The sequence below is a fragment of the Leptomonas pyrrhocoris genome (assembly GCF_001293395.1).
Source record: "Leptomonas pyrrhocoris isolate H10 chromosome Unknown, whole genome shotgun sequence".
In the NCBI taxonomy this organism is placed as follows: domain Eukaryota; phylum Euglenozoa; class Kinetoplastea; order Trypanosomatida; family Trypanosomatidae; genus Leptomonas; species Leptomonas pyrrhocoris.
In genome coordinates, this window is record NW_015438367.1 from 383,368 (window position 1) to 403,245 (window position 19,878).

The 19,878-nt window shown below is 59.1% G+C and overlaps 6 protein-coding genes across 7 annotated transcripts; all 6 read left to right on the plus strand.

The window, feature by feature from the left end:
- Positions 1-171: 171 nt before the first annotated feature.
- On the plus strand, positions 172-2,950 carry ABB37_05661 (hypothetical protein; the record flags this gene model as incomplete). The annotated part of the gene is made up of 1 exon (XM_015803771.1): positions 172-2,950. Exon 1 carries the CDS (start codon positions 365-367, stop codon positions 2,948-2,950), a length of 2,586 nt encoding a protein of 861 aa, XP_015657596.1. The 5' UTR covers positions 172-364.
- Positions 2,951-4,147: 1,197 nt separating this feature from the next.
- Positions 4,148-7,165, plus strand: ABB37_05662 (actin-interacting protein-like protein; the record flags this gene model as incomplete). The annotated part of the gene is made up of 1 exon (XM_015803772.1): positions 4,148-7,165. The coding sequence occupies one exon, from the start codon at positions 4,148-4,150 to the stop codon at positions 7,163-7,165; it is 3,018 nt and encodes a 1,005-aa protein (XP_015657597.1).
- A 348-nt stretch (positions 7,166-7,513) lies between these two features.
- On the plus strand, positions 7,514-8,566 carry ABB37_05663 (putative mitochondrial hypothetical protein; the record flags this gene model as incomplete). Its single annotated transcript, XM_015803773.1, has 1 exon — positions 7,514-8,566. Exon 1 carries the CDS (start codon positions 7,637-7,639, stop codon positions 8,564-8,566), a length of 930 nt encoding a protein of 309 aa, XP_015657598.1. The 5' UTR covers positions 7,514-7,636.
- A 575-nt stretch (positions 8,567-9,141) lies between these two features.
- ABB37_05664 (putative mitochondrial mitochondrial DNA-directed RNA polymerase) lies at positions 9,142-14,174 on the plus strand (the record flags this gene model as incomplete). Its single annotated transcript, XM_015803774.1, has 1 exon — positions 9,142-14,174. The coding sequence occupies exon 1, from the start codon at positions 10,224-10,226 to the stop codon at positions 14,172-14,174; it is 3,951 nt and encodes a 1,316-aa protein (XP_015657599.1). The 5' UTR covers positions 9,142-10,223.
- Positions 14,175-14,984: 810 nt separating this feature from the next.
- Positions 14,985-18,179, plus strand: ABB37_05665 (hypothetical protein; the record flags this gene model as incomplete). 2 transcript variants are annotated; one of them, XM_015803775.1, is made up of 1 exon in its annotated part: positions 14,985-18,179. In XM_015803775.1, exon 1 carries the CDS (start codon positions 15,588-15,590, stop codon positions 18,177-18,179), a length of 2,592 nt encoding a protein of 863 aa, XP_015657600.1. In that variant the 5' UTR covers positions 14,985-15,587. The 2 variants fall into 2 exon arrangements, with proteins under 2 accessions (XP_015657600.1, XP_015657601.1); XM_015803776.1 differs by having other exon boundaries at positions 15,053-18,179.
- A 464-nt stretch (positions 18,180-18,643) lies between these two features.
- ABB37_05666 (hypothetical protein) lies at positions 18,644-19,467 on the plus strand (the record flags this gene model as incomplete). Its single annotated transcript, XM_015803777.1, has 1 exon — positions 18,644-19,467. Exon 1 carries the CDS (start codon positions 18,766-18,768, stop codon positions 19,465-19,467), a length of 702 nt encoding a protein of 233 aa, XP_015657602.1. The 5' UTR covers positions 18,644-18,765.
- Positions 19,468-19,878: the final 411 nt, after the last annotated feature.

The window sequence follows — 19,878 nt, forward strand, 5'->3', positions numbered from 1 at the left end:
GTAGTCGTTTTACCTCGATGGGACCTTCGTCCGCTCATCATGCATGGCGATGTGAATGCTTTAGTGGTAGAACTACACAATGCCGCGGGCGCGTACTTTTCCAGCTGCGCGGTTGCACGTACTTCTTTCCATTGTTCTTCCTCTGCTTCGCCTTTTTGCATCTACTTACGCAGTCTCTCTTCCCGTAAAAGGACCGGTGAAAGAGAAAGGAACTTCGCAGCCGGCACGTTTGCCGCTCTCCGTGTATATATACATATATATATACACTGTTTACTTATGATACAACCTAGACGCCTTTTTTGTTGTTTTTTCTGATTGTCGCTTTCTATGCCTTAAAATAGAAACGTCAGCTTTCTCCTAGGATATGCCTTTCTATCAAGACAGTGTTTTTGGCCCATCCGAGCACTCGCAGCTACAGCAACCGTCCTCCGCCGCGTCGTCGCCGGTGCAAGATCGGCGGTCGCCTCCGCAAATGCAAGGCAACGACAACTCGGCCAAGCGGCCCTTCCGCATGCCGCGTGAGGTGTTGTCCCCCGCCTCCTCGCCCATCCCTAACAGTCCCACCTATCACTCGTACCGTGACGACGATGATGTCGGTGGAAAAAAAGGCCGAGAAATGGAGGCCGGTGTGGGCAATGGCAACGCAGTAGCCGATGAGCCTGTGTTCGACGATGACGTGGATGACCGCCCCACTCATCGAGGCCAACGAAGAGACACGGAGAGTGGACGAAAGGGGCGAAGTACGGCAGGCCGACGACGAGGGCACCAGTCCGCGGAAAAGTACCTGAGCCTGCCGCGTGATGCAGCGGTGTATGACGAACAGGAGTCAGAGCGGCGTGACGGGCCTATTCGAAATGAACAACGGCAGCGCCGCCGTGAAGACGGGCTCGTCACGTCGCGGCCGCGTGCGTCACCACGCAAAGGCAGACCGTTGACTGCAGCGCCGTCCTACTCACCTGCTGGCCGCCGAGCAGCTGACGCAGCGGAAGACGAGGGCACGGCGAGTGACGAGGAAGAGGAAAACGATCGTCCAGCGCGGAGACCGCGACATCCGTCACGTCAGCATGCACCTCCGCCTTCATCGGAGTCCCGCAACAGCTCCTCGCATTCCGCCTCTTCTGCCGAGTCCGCACCACACCGGCGGCGTGATGGCGCCAACCCAAGGCGCTCGAAGGTCACGACGGGCAGCGATCACGAAGACGGAGAAGACGACGACCGCGTGCTGAAGCGACGCTACAGCACAACACACGCCCACTCCAGCGCCGCACACGCAAAACCCTCACCTTCTCGCAAGGGGCGTCGGGGGCGTTCTCCGACCTCGCAGCCGCCTCCACCGCCGCCGGCCCCGCCGCTGTACTGCGATCAGTGCGGCTACCCCCTTCCAGAGGAGATGGAGGCGTACCTGCAGGAGACATCAACGTACGAGTCCGTGCCGCGGCCACACTGTCCTGCGTGTGGCAGCCGCCTCCGCTTGTCGTTGCCGGACAACGCTGAGCGGGAGGGAGAGGAAGAAGAGGAAGGGGAGGACAATGGTAGCCGCAGCAGACGCACACCACGGCCAGCCGCCACAGCGGCCGCATCGCGGGTGCAGCCCCGTCGCTCCCCTGCGAAAAACCACGAAGAGGAGGTGAACCTCTACAGCGATCCAGAGGGCACAGAAGACTCGAACGACGTCGCCACTGCAGGGCGGCAGCAACAGCAACAGCAGCCAGGCGGCGTGTCCCTCAAAGCACACGCCGCCCCTTCCCAGCAGGGGCCGGTGTTGATTCCCAAATCGCCGTACCTGACGTTAGAGTTTATGCCGCGGAGTCTCGCCGCCGCCACCGTAAAAAAGCCAAAGGACCCGTGGCGACAAGGTCGTGCTTCGTCAGCGGAGGAGGACGCCGGCATCCCCTGGGCCACACCCGGCTGCGATGCCTGCAGCTGGCAGTGCGAAGTTGCCATGGCGGGAGTGTGTTGCTGCTGTGCCATGCCCTGCGTGCTGTTCCGCGAGCGTCAGCGGCTGCTCTTCCACGAAATCGAAAGCCGCTATATTTGCTGCGCAGGCGCCTTTCCGTGCTGCGTGCCGCCGGCGGCGCTGCGGCCGGAGCTGTACTACACGGTGAGAACGGACTATCTGGGTGCTCCGGCGCGTGCCTCTCAGCGACCTCAATTCTGGGGAGATGCCGTCGAGGTGTCACGGGAGAGCGCGAACGAGGGCGGTGAGAAGGACCTCTGTGACGCACAGGGACGGCGCCCCTCCGCCTCTCAGCCGGCCGCGCGTGTCGCTGCCTTTCGCTCCGCGACGGGCATCGCGTCGCCTGCCTCTCTCGTGAACCCACGCACGGGATTGCCTTTGGAGGGCTGTTATCGCAACATTCCTGTTAGTCGCGTGAAACATGCCCTGTCGAACAAGACTGCGGACTTCACCGGCGACTACGGCTGCTGCGACTGCGTAACGTGCGAGAACCACACGTGTGTGTGGGACTGCGGTCGTGGGTGCTGTCTGTCCTGCACGCACCCCACCGCGCACTGTCTGGCCTTTCCTCTGTGTTGTCTGTGCTGCGAGCTGGCCTGCTGTATGCCGTGCGCCTTGTGGGCGAATCGACTGCTCATTCGCCAGCACTACAACTTAGCTTCCGACCCGGGCATCGACGGTGGGGCCGCGTGCTGCTACTCGTGCTGCTTAACATGCTGCACGTGTGAAGCGGCCTCCGTCGTCTCACAGCACTACTCGGTGTCGCAGCAGCAGGAACACACCTCTCGCGTCCGGTCAACAGCGAAGCCGGCGGGGTATCCTCCGGCACTCTCCTGCTGGTCGCAGCTCGCGTCGAGTGTGGCGGCGTGCCTGGCGGCTGTGTGTTGTCTCTGCCCGTGCGCTGCTTGCAGTTTAGCGCAGCAGCGGGATCAAATGAAGCGGCTGGGCTTCCCGCTGGTGGTGGAGGTGCCACCCGAGATGGAGATGATGTGAAAAGGCGGTGCTTGGCTACCGTTTAGCCTGTGTGCGCTGTGGAGAAGGGAGGAAGTGCCACCCGCTCTCCCGTTCGTGAAGGGTCGTTTCTTCCTCTCTTTCTTTCATTGTACTTGTACGCCTCTGTAGAAGTAGCATTTGTGTTTCCTTCCTCCTCCTCCTCTTGGGTTTTTTTTAGTGCCTTTGTCTGCGCTGTTCCTCAGCATACACACACGCATAGACACGCACACACGCCAATCATAAGAGAGCCCAACTGAGAGCAGCAGCAGCAGCAGCAGCAGCAATGGATTCCCAACGCGCAAACCGCAGCAGAGCAACGAAGGGAGTCGTCGTTGTTCACGGAGGTGAGCAGCGCAGGAGGCGGCGCGTTTCTACGGGTGACGGTGCCTCCTCGAAAGCAAATCTCCTTCCTTCATTCTGTCGAGTTGCTTTGCCACACCTGTCGATGTGCACCTGCGAGCAACTTCCCCCTGCCTATGCTGTTCTCCTTTGTTTTCTGCCGTACCTTCTCTCTTTCTTACTTTTTGAGGGAGACTTTACGGTGTTTTCGCATCACCAGCCGGTGGCCTGTAAAGACAACGGGACTTAGGTGAGCACACCTCTGCATCTCGAACGCTGCCCCGCCGTGCTCCCCGGTCCGCGGAGTTCACGGTGCAACACACAGCATTGTTTTCGTTTCCCTTGTTTTTTGCATTACAGCTAGAAATAGATTCCCGCACTCCGGACTTGAGATAGACGGCGGCGAAGAGCGAGATCAATAGAATAGAAAAGGAAAAAAATAGCTGCTCAAGCACACACACTCCCCACCGTATGTCCGGCTCCTCGTCAGGGCTGTCTCAAGGGTCGTCCCCACCGATCGAGGAGGCGACCACGCTCGATGACGTCGTCGCACCCCCCAGCGTCGCCAGCACAGCATGTCGACACGGCGCCGCAAGAGGCGACAGTCAGTATCGACTCCGCAGCCGATCCCCACGCTTCTCTTCTTCTTCTAGAGGCACGTCATCGCCCCCACAGCCTGCCTTGGCACAGCACGTACGACATGTGAACGCCTCGGACGTCACACGCTCCTCTCAGCATCGTCGTCAGCGGCCAACACGGCGTGCGGCGTCGGCGGAAGGCTGGCGTCGTCGTCTGCACAGCACCTTAGCGACCGCCGAGGCAGAGACGGCCCGTGTCGCGCGTGACTTTTCCCTTGACATGTACCGAGAACTGCATCAGCGCAAGTTTGCCTCCCTGCATGAGGAGCTGGACTTTCTGCGCAGGGACTTCGTAGCGTCGCGACGGACGCTGGCGCTGCTGCACGAGGACAACGTCCGTCTCGAGCGCGAACTGATCTCCCGTGCGCGGGAGGTGGCAGAACTGCACGAAAAAGTCGAGCAAGCCTATAGAGAAGCAGATGAAGGTACTCAGCGGCCAACATCATCGTCGTTGCGATCCAGCCGGCAGACCAGCCTCACTTACAGGAACAGGAGTGATAGCGCACGGCAGCGTCAGCGAGACGCGTACGATGCACCCGTGTTGGGGGTTGCCACGACTATTGAGAAGGAGGAGGCGGTGGAGCAGCGCGCTGCAGTGTCCGCGGATGCCGCCGTTGAAGGCGCCAATAGCACGAAGGAAGAGACCGAAGAGAAGGACGCGTTCTCGCTGGAGCATCCATACAGCACGAGAAATATCTCCTCTAGTTCCGCGTTGGCGCGTTCGGCAACTGCACTGTGGTCAAACCCGTCCCGAAAGACGCACACCCCTCTCGCCCTTTACGCCAAAGCCATGGGAACGAAGAAACTGTCTAACGCATCTGCCGGCGAGGACGGCGTCGACCTGCAGGAGCTCATTCGCGATCTGCGCGCCAACCTCGCGCGGCGCGACACGTCGCTGAACGAGGCGCAGATGGAGCTCGCTGCGCTGCAGCACGACCAACAAGGTCTCCGCACGGCAGTGTCAGACGCCCAGGCAGAACTGCTACAGGCAAAGCAGCAGCGCGACCAGCTACAACATGAGGTGACCTCTCTAGAAGAAAAAAAGGGGGCACTCGAAAAAGAACTCGAAACATGTCGAAGTCAGATGCAGCAACTGATGAAGGAAAAGGACAGTCTGCAGAGCCGTCTGACCACCGCAGAGCTTCTCTACGAGCACACCGGTGCAAGAGATGAAGGAGGCGCCGGCGCGTTCGCGGCAGACGTTGATGCAGCGCAGGGAGAAGAGGGCGCTTCGTTGTCTCCCCCCTCCTCTTCGGGTCGATATTTGAGAGACCAGCTGCAGCTTTATCGCTCAAAGTGGCAAGCCGCAGAGGACGAGAATGACCACCTAAACAAGCGTCTCTCACAACTGCAGCGACAACTCGTCAGCCGAGGCATCGACACCGCAGCTGCCACGACCTCTGATTTGGCAAGTCCTGCAACAGCAGCAGAAGGCACTATGAACGACCCAACTTGTCTCGAAGTCGCCGCGCAGCAACGTGCAGAACACGGTTTAGAGCTCGAGGTGCTCCGGCGACAGCATCAAGAGCAGTTGCAGCTGCACGCAGAGGAAATACAGCGTCTGCAGCGTCGACTGGACCGGGCACAGGAAAACGCATCCTTTCACGAGGATCAGCTCCGCCAGCAGCGTCAGGACGACACCCGCCAGCACCGCAGTGAAGTGCAGGTGCTGCAGACGCAGCTGCGAACGGCGCAAGGAGAGCTTGTGAAGGCGCAGCAGGATCGTGAGCATTTGGCGCGACAGCTGCGCCGCTCGACAGAGCAGGAGACGACGTTGGAGGTGCTGCGTGGTCAGGTCAACCAACTCAAGCAGCGCCTGGGTGAAGTCGGCGCGGAGCTCGCACAGGTGCGGGGAAGAGAAAAAGAAATGAGTCTGAACATTCAGCGCGAGCGCATGGCTCGAGCCAAGGCCGAGCACGACGTCGAGACCACGCAAGACGCCCTCACACGAGAGCAAAAGGAAGCGCACTACCTTCAGGAGGAGGTAAAGCTGCTGCGGGAACAGCTAGGCGTGGAAGAGGCCTCCGTTACACCCCACGAAGGCACACACAGAGTGTCGAGCCCTTTCGCGGCCGACGCGGTGGGCGAGAGCGCGCGTCGGCCTTACGTGAAAGCCAGCGTCGACGGCGGTGATGCAGCGGCGCTGGCGTCAGAGCTGAAGGGCTACGTGAGTTTAATGCGCGTCAACACTTCCCTGCAGCGTCGCATCGAGGAGCTGGAGTCACAGGTGGCCACGCGGACGTCCCAGCCACAGGGTGAACCGCCAAAGAGTGCACCTTCACCTGCTCCCCCTGCTGTGCTTGCATCCACCACGGTCGAGCTGGAGCAGCGGAGTGAAATTGTGCGACTGAATGCAGCGCTGGCGACGGCGCTGCAAAGTCAGCGTGAGCTGCTGTCCAGCTGCGCAGAAACGGAGAAGGACCGGCGGTTGCTGGCGGAGGACAACGTCACCCTCGCCAGCGGTGTCGAGCTGCTAGAGAAGCAGCTGCGGAAACTGCGAGCAGCGGTGGTGGCCGACCGAGCACACAGTCGTCGCCGTGAGACGTCGGAACAGAGGAAGCGACACCTCTCCAAGCAGCACTCCACAGACGACAAGGGAAAAGAGAAGAAAGCACCGGCACAACAACACGCGGATTTGCCTGTGTCGCCCTGGTACACTCTTCCATCGCCTACGGAAGAAAGTCGTCTTCGGCAGCGCTTGCAGGCCGCGCGGGCGCAAGATCAGATCGTGCTGCACGATGCGTTGCTCAAGACGCACCCCGCTCCCTCGCCGTCGCGCCCTCTTGGCGTTCACTCGCATCGAATTGCGAGCGACATGCGCCTGCACAACTTGTGTTGCCGTTGGTGCCACCCTTCTACCACTTCACCACAGCCTGGATTCTGCTGTCAGCCGCACGACGTGGACCCACCGCCCTCTTCGATCCCGTCTCTCACCGGATCCTGCTGTCACACGGCAGAACGCGCTCACGATGGCGCTTCTCCTGCGTCTCTCTCTGCGAAGGAGGCGACAACGACCTCTTCTGCTCCTTCTGGTCCGAAAGACACACACGCAACAACAGGGAATGCCGCAGCAACTCTAACAGCCCTTGCCGTCGTATCGGTATCCGGTCCAGCCTCAGCAGCTCAGCCGCCGTGCGCCGCACCGTCGACGCCCCCGCACAGCCCCCGCCGCCAGATTCACGGCAGTGTGCTTCCGCCCGTCTATTACCCCCCTCTCGTTCTAAAAGGTCCTGCCTGAATGAGAAGACAGAAACATATATACGTACTTCTTTTTTTTTCGCTGTTGTTGTACTCATTGCTCTGGCTCGCTGCTCTCGTCTGTCGCTCCCTCTCTCAATGGATCTCTGGTCTGTCCAGCATCACTCGAGAGATAAAACAACAAGAAGGCAAACGAATTTCAAATTCATTTTTTCTGCTGTGAACACAGATCAGCGCTCTGCAAGGCGTGGTCGCGTGGGTTTACGCCGCACTCCGTAGTGACTTTGCTGTACAGATGACCACGTAGAGTATTGCTTTAGCAAATCTCTTCTCCTCTCCGTTCTCTTTTCTACCGTTTGTGCTCCTCTCACTTTGATGTCATCGGCGAAGTCTTCGTGAGCAAATGATGCATGTTAACCTTCTCCGCCGCGTTGGCGCACGCAGCGTTGCCACCGAGTCTGCCATAGGCGCTCGGATGAGAGCCTTCTCGTATTCGACGTCGCGCGTCTCCATGCGGTGTGCAGCAACCTCCTCCGCCTCGCTCAGCTACCCCCTCTCCCACGCTCGCCGCCACTTCTGGAACCCCTTCGCGTCCTTCACCAAAAACGATCCGCCCGCGCTCGACCCAGCAGAGCAGCGCAACGCGGACCAGCACGCCAAGATCGTCACGGAGGCCCACCGCGACGCCGACAAGCAAAATGAACTTTTGCTGGGCGCCTGCTTAGACTTGTTGGAGATGTGCGGCGGCAGCGCAGCTGGCGCGCCCCCGTCGGACAAGTTAGATGAGACTGCCCGGGACAGCATCTGGACCTTGGTCGACGTCATGCTGCACGACCACCGCCGTACGCTGGCGGAGCAGTTTGACCTCGTCTACGCCGCCCTCTGCCTCCCGGCCGCGCAGGAGTGCCGGGACGTGCAGCGCTGCCTCCTCGTGGTTCTGCACACCGTTCTCCCTGAGGCCCTCTACCGCGTGTTTGAGAGCGTGAACCTGTACGTCGTGAACGACGATGCGCAGTCGCAGGAGCAGCGTGAGGCCCTTCTACGCTTCGTACACGCCATGCTGGGGGATCTGCGTGCGCCGCCAAATTTGGAAGATGAGGAGGTGTTGGCGGTGTACTTCGACGATGTCACGGCGATGTTCCCGGCGCTCGCGGCGTGCCCTGCCTGGGGAGAATTGGAAAAGGACGCCTCGGTCATTGCCCTCCGGGCGAAGCTGTTCGCATTGCTGGGTCGTCTGTGCGCTGAGTTTGACAAGGATAAATCGGGCAAAGTGAAGCTGGACGATCTGCGCTCCACAGCGCGGCGGGTGCTGGGGGAGGAGCAGGCGACGCAGCTGCTGGAAGGTGCGCGGCCGGATAAGAATGGCAAGATTGCCTACCCGCAGCTAGCGGCGTTGCTGACGCGTCCGCCGCCGAAGCGCGAGGTGAAAAGTCATAAATGAGCGTGTTCATCTTGCAAAAGATCCTGTGAGCGGTTGAGTGTGGAAGAGCACAGCAGAAGTCGCTTATACCTGAGAACTCGCGCCATGCACATAAGCTGTACGATTTGTGTGGCACTGTACAACGTCGACGACGAGGGCCGGTGAAGAGAGCAACGCCACCGTGACGGTGCACACGTGTGGCGCTGTCGCTATAAACGGGGAATAAAAGTTCCTCTCCCGTTTTATTCGTTGTCTTTTCTTAAATGAACTGCTGTGATTTGCGCAAGCGTGAAAGTAGAAAAAAGAAACGGAAGAATTCGAGCGTTTAACATGCCAACAACACAAATCGCAGTGGGGGATTGACACGGCAATTCATTCTTGCTGGCGCAACTAGGGAACAATACGATGGCGTTTCTTCTGGTTATCGCTCTATTTAATGAGTGTGTATCAAAACCGAGACCGTATGCACTATATGAGCGCCCCCGCGCGATCGTCAGCCAGAACGTGTCGCACTCATAGCCATGCCTTTTAACCTCCTGTCGTGGTTTTTCTCATTCCTTCTTCGTTGGGGCTGCACTCGTGTGAACTTTCATTTAAGTATCTGAGGAACGGATTGTAGCTCCGATCCTTTTTCTTTCATCATTCCGACGTGTGTGTGCGTGTGTGTGTCTAACAGATAGTAAGGAAAAGCACCATACCGAGATTTCGTTTGTGGTGGTTGTAAGGGTTGCGGACGCGACGTCAGTTTTCATCACCGCGTCCAAACTCCATATAGACAATTGGGCTCTTTGCCTTGTGTCGCAGAAGACTCTCTCACCCACGTAAATTAACCTTCTACAGCCACTGCAGTCCCTGACGCAGAGCGCTCATCCGCTGGAGAGAAGAAAAAAGGTAGGTCTCAACGACATCGTCTTCCTATTCGTTTTGCAGTTCAAATCGCATGTCAGGTGAACATATATATATATATATATATATATATATATATATATACTTGATATCTTCTTTGTTGTCCCTTTCCGTTTGTCAATTGGCGCTGCGAAGCTACTGATCTTCTCTACGGATGCGCCGCAGTACCCTGCAAAGAGCGCTCCAGCCAGCGCTTTGTAGCGTGCTCAGCGGAGACTGCCCAGACTTCTTGCCGCTTTCGCGACCAACTCCCCATCCGGAAAGGCCGCCGCACAGCGCCGCATCGACCGCCGGTGTCACCTCCTGCACACTTGCCTTCAGCTCCTCAGCTGTGCGGATCGTCAGTAGCACGTGCAACGTACTTGCTCACCGAAATGCATGCCTTCTAACCACTGCGCGGTGGCAGACGGCGCCGAGCATAGAGACCAACGCAGCCGCCACAGCGAAGGGTTTATCACGAAAACACAGCGCCGAGGACGGCACGCATGGCGTTGATGGCGATGACGCGGACGCGCTGCCACCTTCCGCAACATCTTCTTCTTCCCCATCTAGCAAAACCACCACAACGAAGACGGTGAGAACACCCAGAGCCTCGGCGAGGAAGGTGTCCGCCAAGTCGGCCACGGGACGAAGAACAACCGCAACGGACGTCGAAGCCGCGACTGGCAAGACGCACGACGCTGCTTTTGACCTCGTCGGTGCATTGCAGAAGGTAATGAAGCCGGTTAGCCTGCGGCCAGGCGTTGAGGCAGCGAGAGGCTACAAAGCCAGGATGCGGATGGGAGCCGCCCAACGGACGAAGGAAAGCGAGGACGCCGCCGTCGACCTCGAGCACCCGTGGCGTAGTACCGCGGCGAGTGGGGGCAACGACGGGATCGCCTTCTCCGACTCGGTCGCCGAGTTGTTTGTGTTGGATGAAGAAAAGCACGACGCGGCGTCGGATGACGTACCTGCAGAAGCGGACGAGAACGACGTCGACGGCGCCCCCGCAGCACCAAGCCCTTCCTCGCCCTCTCCCTCTTTTTCTTCGACTCCCCTCCAGAATAATAACGAGGAGTACGCGGGAGCAGGAAGCGCCGCGCAAATAGACGATACCCTCATGGACGACCCCTTCCACGTTCCCAGCGTGGACGACGATGCACTGTCCCGCGACGGCGGCGCGGCTGCTTCCTCTTCCGCTTCTGTCATTGGCCGCCTTGGTGCATCAGAGGCAGCCGCCAACCAGAGTCCCATCAACGAAGCCGTTCTCGCCGCCGTCGACCTGCTCTGCGACGATCTCTTCCACTGCAAGACAGACGTGCTGGAGTTGTTTACCCGCACCCGCGGCGGCCGCGCGGGGAGTAAAGCGGAGATGGTGTTGCAGCTGGTGGAGCGGGCGCACAAGGAGGCGCACGGCGAAAACAAGGACCTCTCTCTCACCCGCCAGGTCTTGGGCGACGTCTTCGATGACACGGTGCGCACGAGCGGTGTGCGATCCACGTGGACGAACAAGTCCCTCGAGGCCTCGCACGTGGAAATGGCGTGTGAGCGGCACCTCGCCTTTCAGATGATGGCGAACTCGAAGAAGACGTTCATGGTGCGGAACAACGTCGCCGAGGCGTCGCGGGTGCTGCGCAAGCTGACCCGCCTTTTTCAGGAAGAGCAGGAGTACCTCTCGGTGGTGGCGGTGGGCGGCGTCTTTCGCAATTACCGTGCGGAGGCAGACGAACTAGTGCGGTCGATGCCCGTTGCCGAGCTCGTGAGCCCGTTTGCCAGCTTTCTCGTCTCGTACGTACGGTTCGGCTCCAGTGAAACGCTCGTGAGCCGCGAGAACGTCAACAACTGCCTGACGCAGCTGGAACTCTTCCAGCCCACCATACAAGAAATGGACGACATCGCGACTCTGCAGCGCTTGATGGAACTGCTAGACCCGGCGGTGCGCGCGATCGAGTTGGAGAACGCCTCGCTGGAGCCAGGGAAGAAGGCGCGGTATTCGTACCACTACCCGCAGGCTATCGTCGCCACGGCGCGGGCCTTCAGTGAGGAGTCGCACACGCGGTGGAGCACCAGCGCCGCCCCGGACTGGGTGCACGACCTCGCCCGGCTCTTCTGCAATTGGGAGACCATCGTCCGCACCGACCTGCCGCGCTTCGAGGACGTGCCGCGCTACTTCTTCGACTGCATCCTGGCCGGCGTCGTGGACTACTACGTGCTGCAGCGCGTGTACGGCGACGCTGCCCGTCCTGTCGACGTACCGCAGTGGATTCGGCTGTCGTTGAAGGCGGCGCTGACGGAGCACCTGACCAACGAAGAAAACGTGGACGGTGCACTGGCAGATCTGCTCTCCTACGTGCAGGCCGGCAGTGTGGGGCAGGCCAAAACGGTGCAGGGCGAATTCTTCCAGATGGTGCTCTCGCAGATGCAGGGTGCCTTTCAGGATCTTCAGGAAGAGCGGTCCGCTCTCCATGACGAGCGGGTCGCCGTCATCTTGAAGAGCGTCTGCGAGACCGCCTCCCACTGCACCCGCTCCCACGGTCTCTTCTCCCTTCTCGTCCGCATCACTGAGGATGTTCACTTCCACCTGCGCTTCCAGCGTGTGTTCAAGAAACTCAATGGGAGCGATCGCATGACGATTCGCACCAAATCTGGCATCAAAATGGAGAAGACGCTCACCTATTTTGAGGCGGAGTACAACATAACTCCTCTCTCCACCAAAGCGGTCGGCTTCCTCGTCGTGCAGCTGCTGTATCTTTCCCTCCGCGGTGATGGCAGCAGGCGTCCAGTGCTGGAGCGTTTCGCCAGCGTCGCCGGCCCGGCGATGTTGGATGTGGTGGGGCTGACGGAGACGAAGGCGCTCAGCGTGCGCGACCTCCGCATCGCCTTCCCGCCTCAGCTCTCCTACAACTCGTGGCTGAATGAGTCCGACACACGGGAGAAGTCCGTCTACAACGTGCTGCCCTCCGTCGCGGTGAAGGGGTCGACAAATCAGGCGATGATCATCTCGCAGGCGCCGATGATGAAGGCCCTCGACGCCATCTCGCGTGTGCCGTGGCGCATCAACAAGTACATGCTGCACGTTCAGGAGGCCATCGTGCGGGAGGGCTTTGGCTTCGGCAAAATCCGTCCCGGCTTCTACCCGCTGCATTACTACTCCATGAGCGACGGCAGCATTCGCTACCCGTCCGATCGGCGGCGCAGCTCGGGCTTCGACGGGGCGGAGCACGAACTAGACGATGGCGATGCCGACAGCAGCGGAAGCAGCGACACAGTCTTCAACATCCAGCAGCGTCGCCAGATGCAGCTCCAGATGAACATGGATTGGAAAGAGCTCAGCGAGCTGCGCAGCAGCCGCACCCACTACTTACAGGCGCTGCGCCAGGCGCGGTCGATTCTGCAGTTCTCGCACATTTACTTCCCTAACAGCATGGATTTTCGGGGTCGCATGTACCCCCTGCCCGGCCGGCTGAATCACACCGGCTCCGACCCGTTTCGGGGGTTGCTAGAGTACGCGGAGCCGAAGCCGCTCGGCAGCGTCGGCCTGTACTGGCTCAAGGTTCACCTCGCCAACAAGATGGGCATGAGTAAGCTCTCCTTCGACGAGCGGGTGCACTACGTGGATGAGCACATGGAGGACGTCGTGCAGAGCGCGGAAAGTCCGCTGCAGGGCGACCGGTGGTGGCAGGAAGCGAGCGAGCCGCTGCAGTGCCTGATGGCGTGTAAGGAGGTGGCGAACGCGATGAAGTGTTCGCAGGGGCCCGAGAAGTTCCTCTCCCGTCTGCCGGTCGCTGTGGATGGCAGCTACAACGGTTTGCAGCACTACTCAGCGATTGGCCGCGACGCCTTCGGTGCCGCGCTGGTCAACCTCGTCCCGAGTGAGCGCCCGGCCGACGCCTACACCGGTATTTTAAAGGAAATGCTCAAGTCGATTGTCGCGGACGCCGCGCGGGACCACCAGGTAGCGCAGCGCTGCCTCGGCACCGGCAAGGGCCAGGACAAGGACCACATCAAGCGAAAGACGATTAAGCGGCCGATCATGACGCAGGTGTACGGCGTGACCGCCTTCGGCATGTCGGAGCAGATCTTCGACGAGCTGCAGAAGCAGAACAAGAGCCACGGCCTGTGGACGCACACGGACATGAAGGAGATGGCGGCCTACCTGCGCGACAAGGTGCTCGAATCGCTCGGTGTCACGTTTCGCGAGACGCAGAACTGCCGTCGCTGGATCAGCGAGGTGGTGCAGCTTATTTGGAAGGTGCAGCCGCCCGAGCTGCGCAACGCGCTGTGCTGGACCACGCCGCTTGGCCTCGTGGTCCGCCAGCCATACAAGGTGCGCAACGAGTGTTCTCTCTTCACCACGAGCGGCTACGCGCGGATTCCCGGGGACTCGATTGCACCGGCGAGCCGCAAGCAGCTGACGGCAATAGCGCCCAATCTCATCCACTCTCTCGATGCCACCCACCTGGCCATGACGGCGCTTGAAATGCAGCACCAAGGGCTCTCCATGATGGCCGTGCACGATTCATACTGGACCTACGCCTGCGATCTGCCGAAGTTGTCGCAGGTGTTGCGGGAGCAGTTCGTGAACTTGTACTCCAAGTACGACCCTTTGTGGGAGCTGAAGGAGCAATGGGAGGAGACGTACTTCATGGATCTGCGTCGGCACGGCGTGAAGCTGCCAGAACCACCAAAGCGAGGGGATCTGGATCTCAACTTAGTGCTGAAATCGCCGTACTTCTTTTCGTAGAACTCTCTTCTCTTTTTATCTTTCAGCCTCGTTCTCCCGCTTTCATTGTCGTGTATGTGCGGGAGAGGGGAAAAATATATATATATACGAAGGCGAAAGATGCAGAGAACGGGAGGTGTGAGGAGGAGTGCGTTTGTTTCTTTGTTTGTTCGTTCATCATCTACCTTTCTCATGGCTGTGTGTATTTCTGTTGTCGGTTTGTCGTTGATGTTGTTTTTACGCTGTGTATTTCGCAGCATCTTCACATTTTCTTTTCGGGAGGCACAAGAGTCTCTGCTCTGTTGCACTCCAACGCTTCTTGGTGTATATATATATATGTGTGTGTGTGATCACTCTTGTTCGTGTTCTTGTCGGTGTTGTTGTTTTTGTTTTTCACCTCCATAAAGTACTTCAGCTCCGCTTACCGGGGCGCTGTATAATTACTACTTGTTAGACTGTTTCGTTTCTATTTTTTTCTTTCCTGGTTTTCGACTCTTAAATGGGATGTTTGCCGTTCCGCAGACCTGCTCTTGATAATTCACACGACAGGAGCCGCTTTGCGTCAGAAGCGAACGCTCGGCAGCTGCCACGAATCGGTGCGATGGAATGCGCTCTTTAAGAGAAAAGAAGGGGAGACTCTAACACGGACTTCCTTTGCCGATACCTGAGTGCCATCGATTGAACTACGTTGGTTGTTTGCTGGGGCTGTCCCATGTGAAGAAAGATGTCCTGTCCTCTCTCTCTTCCTCGTGTTCATACTGCCACCTCTGCAGCATCTTACTTGTGTCTTCCATCCCCATTCTCCTTCATCTGCTCGGTCCGCACCATCGAAGGCACGGAATGGCGAACGTGTGACTTTTACTATTGCTCATTGTCTAGATCCCCCCCCCCTCTTTCATAGACGTGCGTGTGCGTGAATTACTCAGCGCGTTCTTCTTGCCTGCCCTTAATCGCGCTCTCCTTTCATCAATGCAGTCAACTCCTTCGCCGCTGTCCACGTCAAAGGTGACGGCGCAGCGCAGTGTAGCACAGCGCAAATTCACTACACCTGTCAAGCGAAGCGGCATCACACGACTCTCCACGCCTCACGTTACGCAACCGATACCTGCGGCTTATACGCTCATGGAGAATGCCACCTCACCTACACCACCACCGTCAGTTTCCGCGGCTGACTCTGTCGGAGGGCTTCGCTCCATAGCAACGAGAGACACCCTCTCCACCGCACTTGTCTCTTCATTTCCCGCTGCACCAGGAAAAGAAGAGGAGCTGCGCAGCGGTCCATTGCAAATACGCGAAAACAGCAACGGTGTGGGCAACAGCGAAGGCGGCGTCGCTGCCCTGTCACACCCCTCAGACGGTTCCCTCTGGAGGCACCGCGTTGCCGCCGTGTGTCAGCGCCTGGAGCAAACAATGCAGGAGACGGAGCTCACTCTGATGCACGTCGCACCCATCAACGAGACCGCCTTCTTTTCCAAGAGCCACCATCCCATTCTAGAGGAAGACTCGCGCGGCCGCTGCGTACCCACGCCGAAACAGACGCTGGAGGCGGTGCAGCGGTACCGTAGTGGGTGCATGTCGGCGCTGACGGAGCTGCACGCCATTCAGCGCCACGTCTCAGCCCCCTCCACACGCACACACTCTGCCGAAGTGCCACAGCTGCAGCGAAACTACCGTCTCTTAGAAGCACGTCTGTCCGAGGCGCTTGGAGTGCAGGCGGCGTACATGAAGGAGGTGGCTACGCAGCAGCGTCAGCGCGAGCGAGATGGCGTCGTAGGCGAATACATGTGGACGACGCGTCTGCTCGTGGAGCAGGAAGCTGCGGAGCGGGTGCACCTGGGGAAGCTCTACGACTACGTCACCTCGACAGCCCCTCTGCAATTACAAAACAACCATCGTGACAGAGGTGACAAAGAGCTGCGAAAGGACAGCACATCCGCAAACCCTCCTCCGACTTCGTCAGGATTCCGCACGCCAACACGCACGCGACGACCGCCGCAAGGCGATGGGGCAGTGCTACGCCTCACGGCAGAAAAGGAGGCGCTTCTACTCGAACTGCAGCAACAGAGCAGCCGCACCGAAACCCTGTTGCAGGCCCAGATGCGTGATCTGCAGGCAGCGCATGCGCGTGCCTTAGCCCAAATGGTGGCCCGCCACGAGGCCGAGAGGAGTGTCTGGGAGACACGATCCCACGAGACGGAGAAGCTAGTACAAGAACTGCAGCAGGAATGTGCATGCCAGCAAGGTGAGCTCCGTCGCTGTCACGACCAGCGTCGTGAAGCGCAGCAGTACGCCACCATCACCCATGATGGACTACAACAACAGCTGAAGGACACAACAAAGAAGATGTGGCAGCTGCAGCTGGCCAACGACCACCTCGACGCCAAGGCGAGGGTGCTGCAGCGGGAGTTGGAGGAACTGCGAGTGGGTCGGTCACCAATCCAGGCGCGACCAACAACGCCGTCACGCCCACCACCATCAGAGTCTTTAGCATCGCTATCCGAAAACGATGCACTCCACCGAAAGGAGGAGCGTCCGCGTGCGACGAAGCCGACACCAGCAGCATGCTTGATCGGCGTGCCGGCGGCGGCGCGTATGACACAGGCAACGAAGACAGCTACGTCGGTGCCTCGCATATCGCGCCTACCAGACCCGCCGTTGCGTCGTACGACGGACGATGTTCGTCACGGTGATCCGCTGCGCCGCAGTAACCACGAAGACGGGAATAGGAAGGCCGCGCGAGACAATACGATGGCAGAGGAGGCGGAGGAGGGGACGGTGGACCCTTCTGTGTGGCTCGCCTACGATGCGCGCAGCCTCGTCTCCGGCACCACGCCAACCAGAAGCGACGGGCGGCGCTACGCGTGGGGTGAAGTCCGTCGCGCTTCACTTCCGTCTTTCCCGGTGTCAAACATCCCTTTCGCCCAGCGATCTTCCGCCGTTGGCGACGCCGCAGAGGCGGATTTTTCTTACATGAGCGAGGACCCCACCGGGTACGCGTCCACCGAGGTGCACTCGCACATGAGCGCAATGACGGCAGCAGCAGCAGCAGCAGCAACGGGCGACGAGAGTCAAGGGAGCGGCGTTCGCTATTCTCCTCTGCCTCTGTCGCATACGGCTTCCGCGCAGCGGCAGCTCTCGCTGGAGCGCACGCCCGTTGTCGTGCCACCGCAGCGCGTCCCCCACAGCTCTCACGACGAATCCTTCATCAACACCGCAACACACGACGTGGAGGTGGACACGGACGATGACGACAACGAACCAATCTCTTCCTACGAGGAAGAAGAAAATGAAGGAGAAGAGGGAAGAGTATCACCTCCTAGACAGGCGTCACACCCCGCGCAGAAGCTTCGCAGGCAGCAGCCCCCACAGTTCTCGTCCTCCGGTGAAGCGGACATTGAAGAAAGAGGAGGAGGAAGAGGAGTACCGTTTACGCGCTCTCGGTCGTCGCCGCACATGGCGCCGCTCGCAGCATCCACTCCGCCCAGCTCACGCAGTCGCGCCAATTCTGACGTGGGAGAGGGGGGAGAGGCGGACGACGTGTGTCCCCCACTGACAGCGCCGCACGGCGCGGTGGGGAACACCTCCCAGGGCGGCCGCAGCTCCAAAGGCAGCGAGACGGCAGCGGAAGAGGAAGACAGCAGCACCGTCCTGCCGCCATCGTCCTCGCGGGCATGGCTAGAAAACGCCCGCCGCGAAGTTCTTCAGCACATGGCGGCGCTCGAGAGCGAGGTGCAGGAGGTCACCGCCCGGCACGACGCGGCACAGCGGCAGCGCAGGCGGGAGCGGGACATCATCCGTGTCAACGCAACGTCCTTGCACACCAGCCCGGTCGCAAAGAAGCACGGCGGAGACGAGGAAGACGGCAGCGGTAATGCGAGCGATGTGGATTGCGCTCTTGAGCAGCTGCATATCGCACAGCAAGAGGACGACGACGAACTCGCGCAGTACTATGCTGAGGTGAACCACAAAAGAGGAGAGCTGGAGCGGTGTCTGCGAGTGGTGGGAGAAAGACTGGCGCCGCACTGACGCCACCCAACGTCGCGAGAACCCGCAGAGCCGCGCCGTTTTCGTTTCTCTCTCTCGCTCTCCCTCTCTGTTCACGTCTCCTCGTAGAGGAAGGAGTCAACAAAGACGCACTCGGAAAAGAAGTGAAAAGCGATGTTTACCGAGAAGCGACCTGCCCAGTCAAAATTGCTGGGGAGGCGCAACGGTGGTCACAAGACCTGCCTGATTTTATGAGATGGCCGATTGGGTTTAACAACTCCAGTGAAATTGCCGTTCTCGAATGCTACATCGCCAACATTGGTGGCGCAGCTGTGTATGAGGCAAATGCTCTGTTAGCATTACACGCTCCATCCTTTTCATCGCTTCAGTGTCCTCCTTGACCACGCCACTAACGGCGGCGCACTCTTCCTCACGTTGTCGCCCCCCCTCCCCTTTTTCCTGATGATGATGTTTTCGCTGATATTTTTCCACGTGGTTCTACTCGAAGGCATCATCATTTTCCAGCGCCTGTATTCGCTGATAGTAATAAAATAATTAGGAGCGTCAACGTACTTTTTTCTCTTCGTTTTTTGCTGTTGCTGCTATTTGCGAGGCGTATTAGAAAGCAATGGCCTCTGCAGACTCACCAACGTCGATGCAGCTGCTTATCGCCCATCAATACATGCACGGCCCCGGGGCCCCACCGAACATTAGCGGTTCGAGTGACCGGCGCCCACGGCGCTTGTGCTCTGCTGACCTGTCCTCGCACGGACGTAGCGGGGGCGAATACAGCCCCTACCTGTACTCCTCCGTAAATGAGGTCACGCATCAGCTACCACCGACGTTGGGCACACACTACGGCGAGGCGCCCTACTACCGAGGCAACAACGAGTTCGATCGCCAGCTGCGGCGAGAGGTCTCCCTCGCCGCTCACGACCGTTCTCGACCGCCGCAAAGTGCACCTCCGACTCATCCGTCCTCAGCGAGGTTTGCGGCCTCTGCCCGTGCACCCACCTCGCAAAACAAAACTGCGTCCCGCATCTCCTTCACCTCGGCTAACGGACCCAGTAAGAAGGACGCCGTACGTACCGGCAGCGCTCCCCCACCTTCTCGCTCAGCCCTTTCTCCCAGCGTCACGTGGCGTCGACCATCACAAGAGTCGCTGCCCTCCCTCTCGTCGGCTTCAAATGCGCACGCGATTGTGCCGGAAGCAGCGCTGGTGCCGTGTCTGCGGCTCACCGTGAAGCAAAACGGTTTTGTGGTACGAGATGAGCTAGGGACGGATAAGCACATGCGCTTTCATCGATACCTGATCAACACCGTGTCGTGAAACATCAAAAAAAGAAAACAAAGCAGAAATCGCCTCTCTTCCACTCCGACTGGGGCTTCTGATTTTCATTCTTTCTTTCTCCTTTGAATTTATCTCACCGTTTAGACATGAACCCTTTATGTATGCCTATTCATGCATCTCATCCGGAGCTCCCACTACCTTGTCGGCGTCGTGGTATATGCGTGGGTCACCCCCTGAAGAGGGCGACGGATGCTGCACCCTGTATGTAATCCTTTCTCACCAGTGAGTCACCTTTACACCTGTGAAACCACAAAGACAGAACAAACGAGTACGGCCAATTTTTCTGGAAGGACAGGTAAACCGTCGCTGTCGCCTTGCCGTCTGCTCGCGTGCTTTTTCTTCCAGCACTGCAACCTTATTTCCGTGCCTCAGATGCAGTTTCGATGTGAG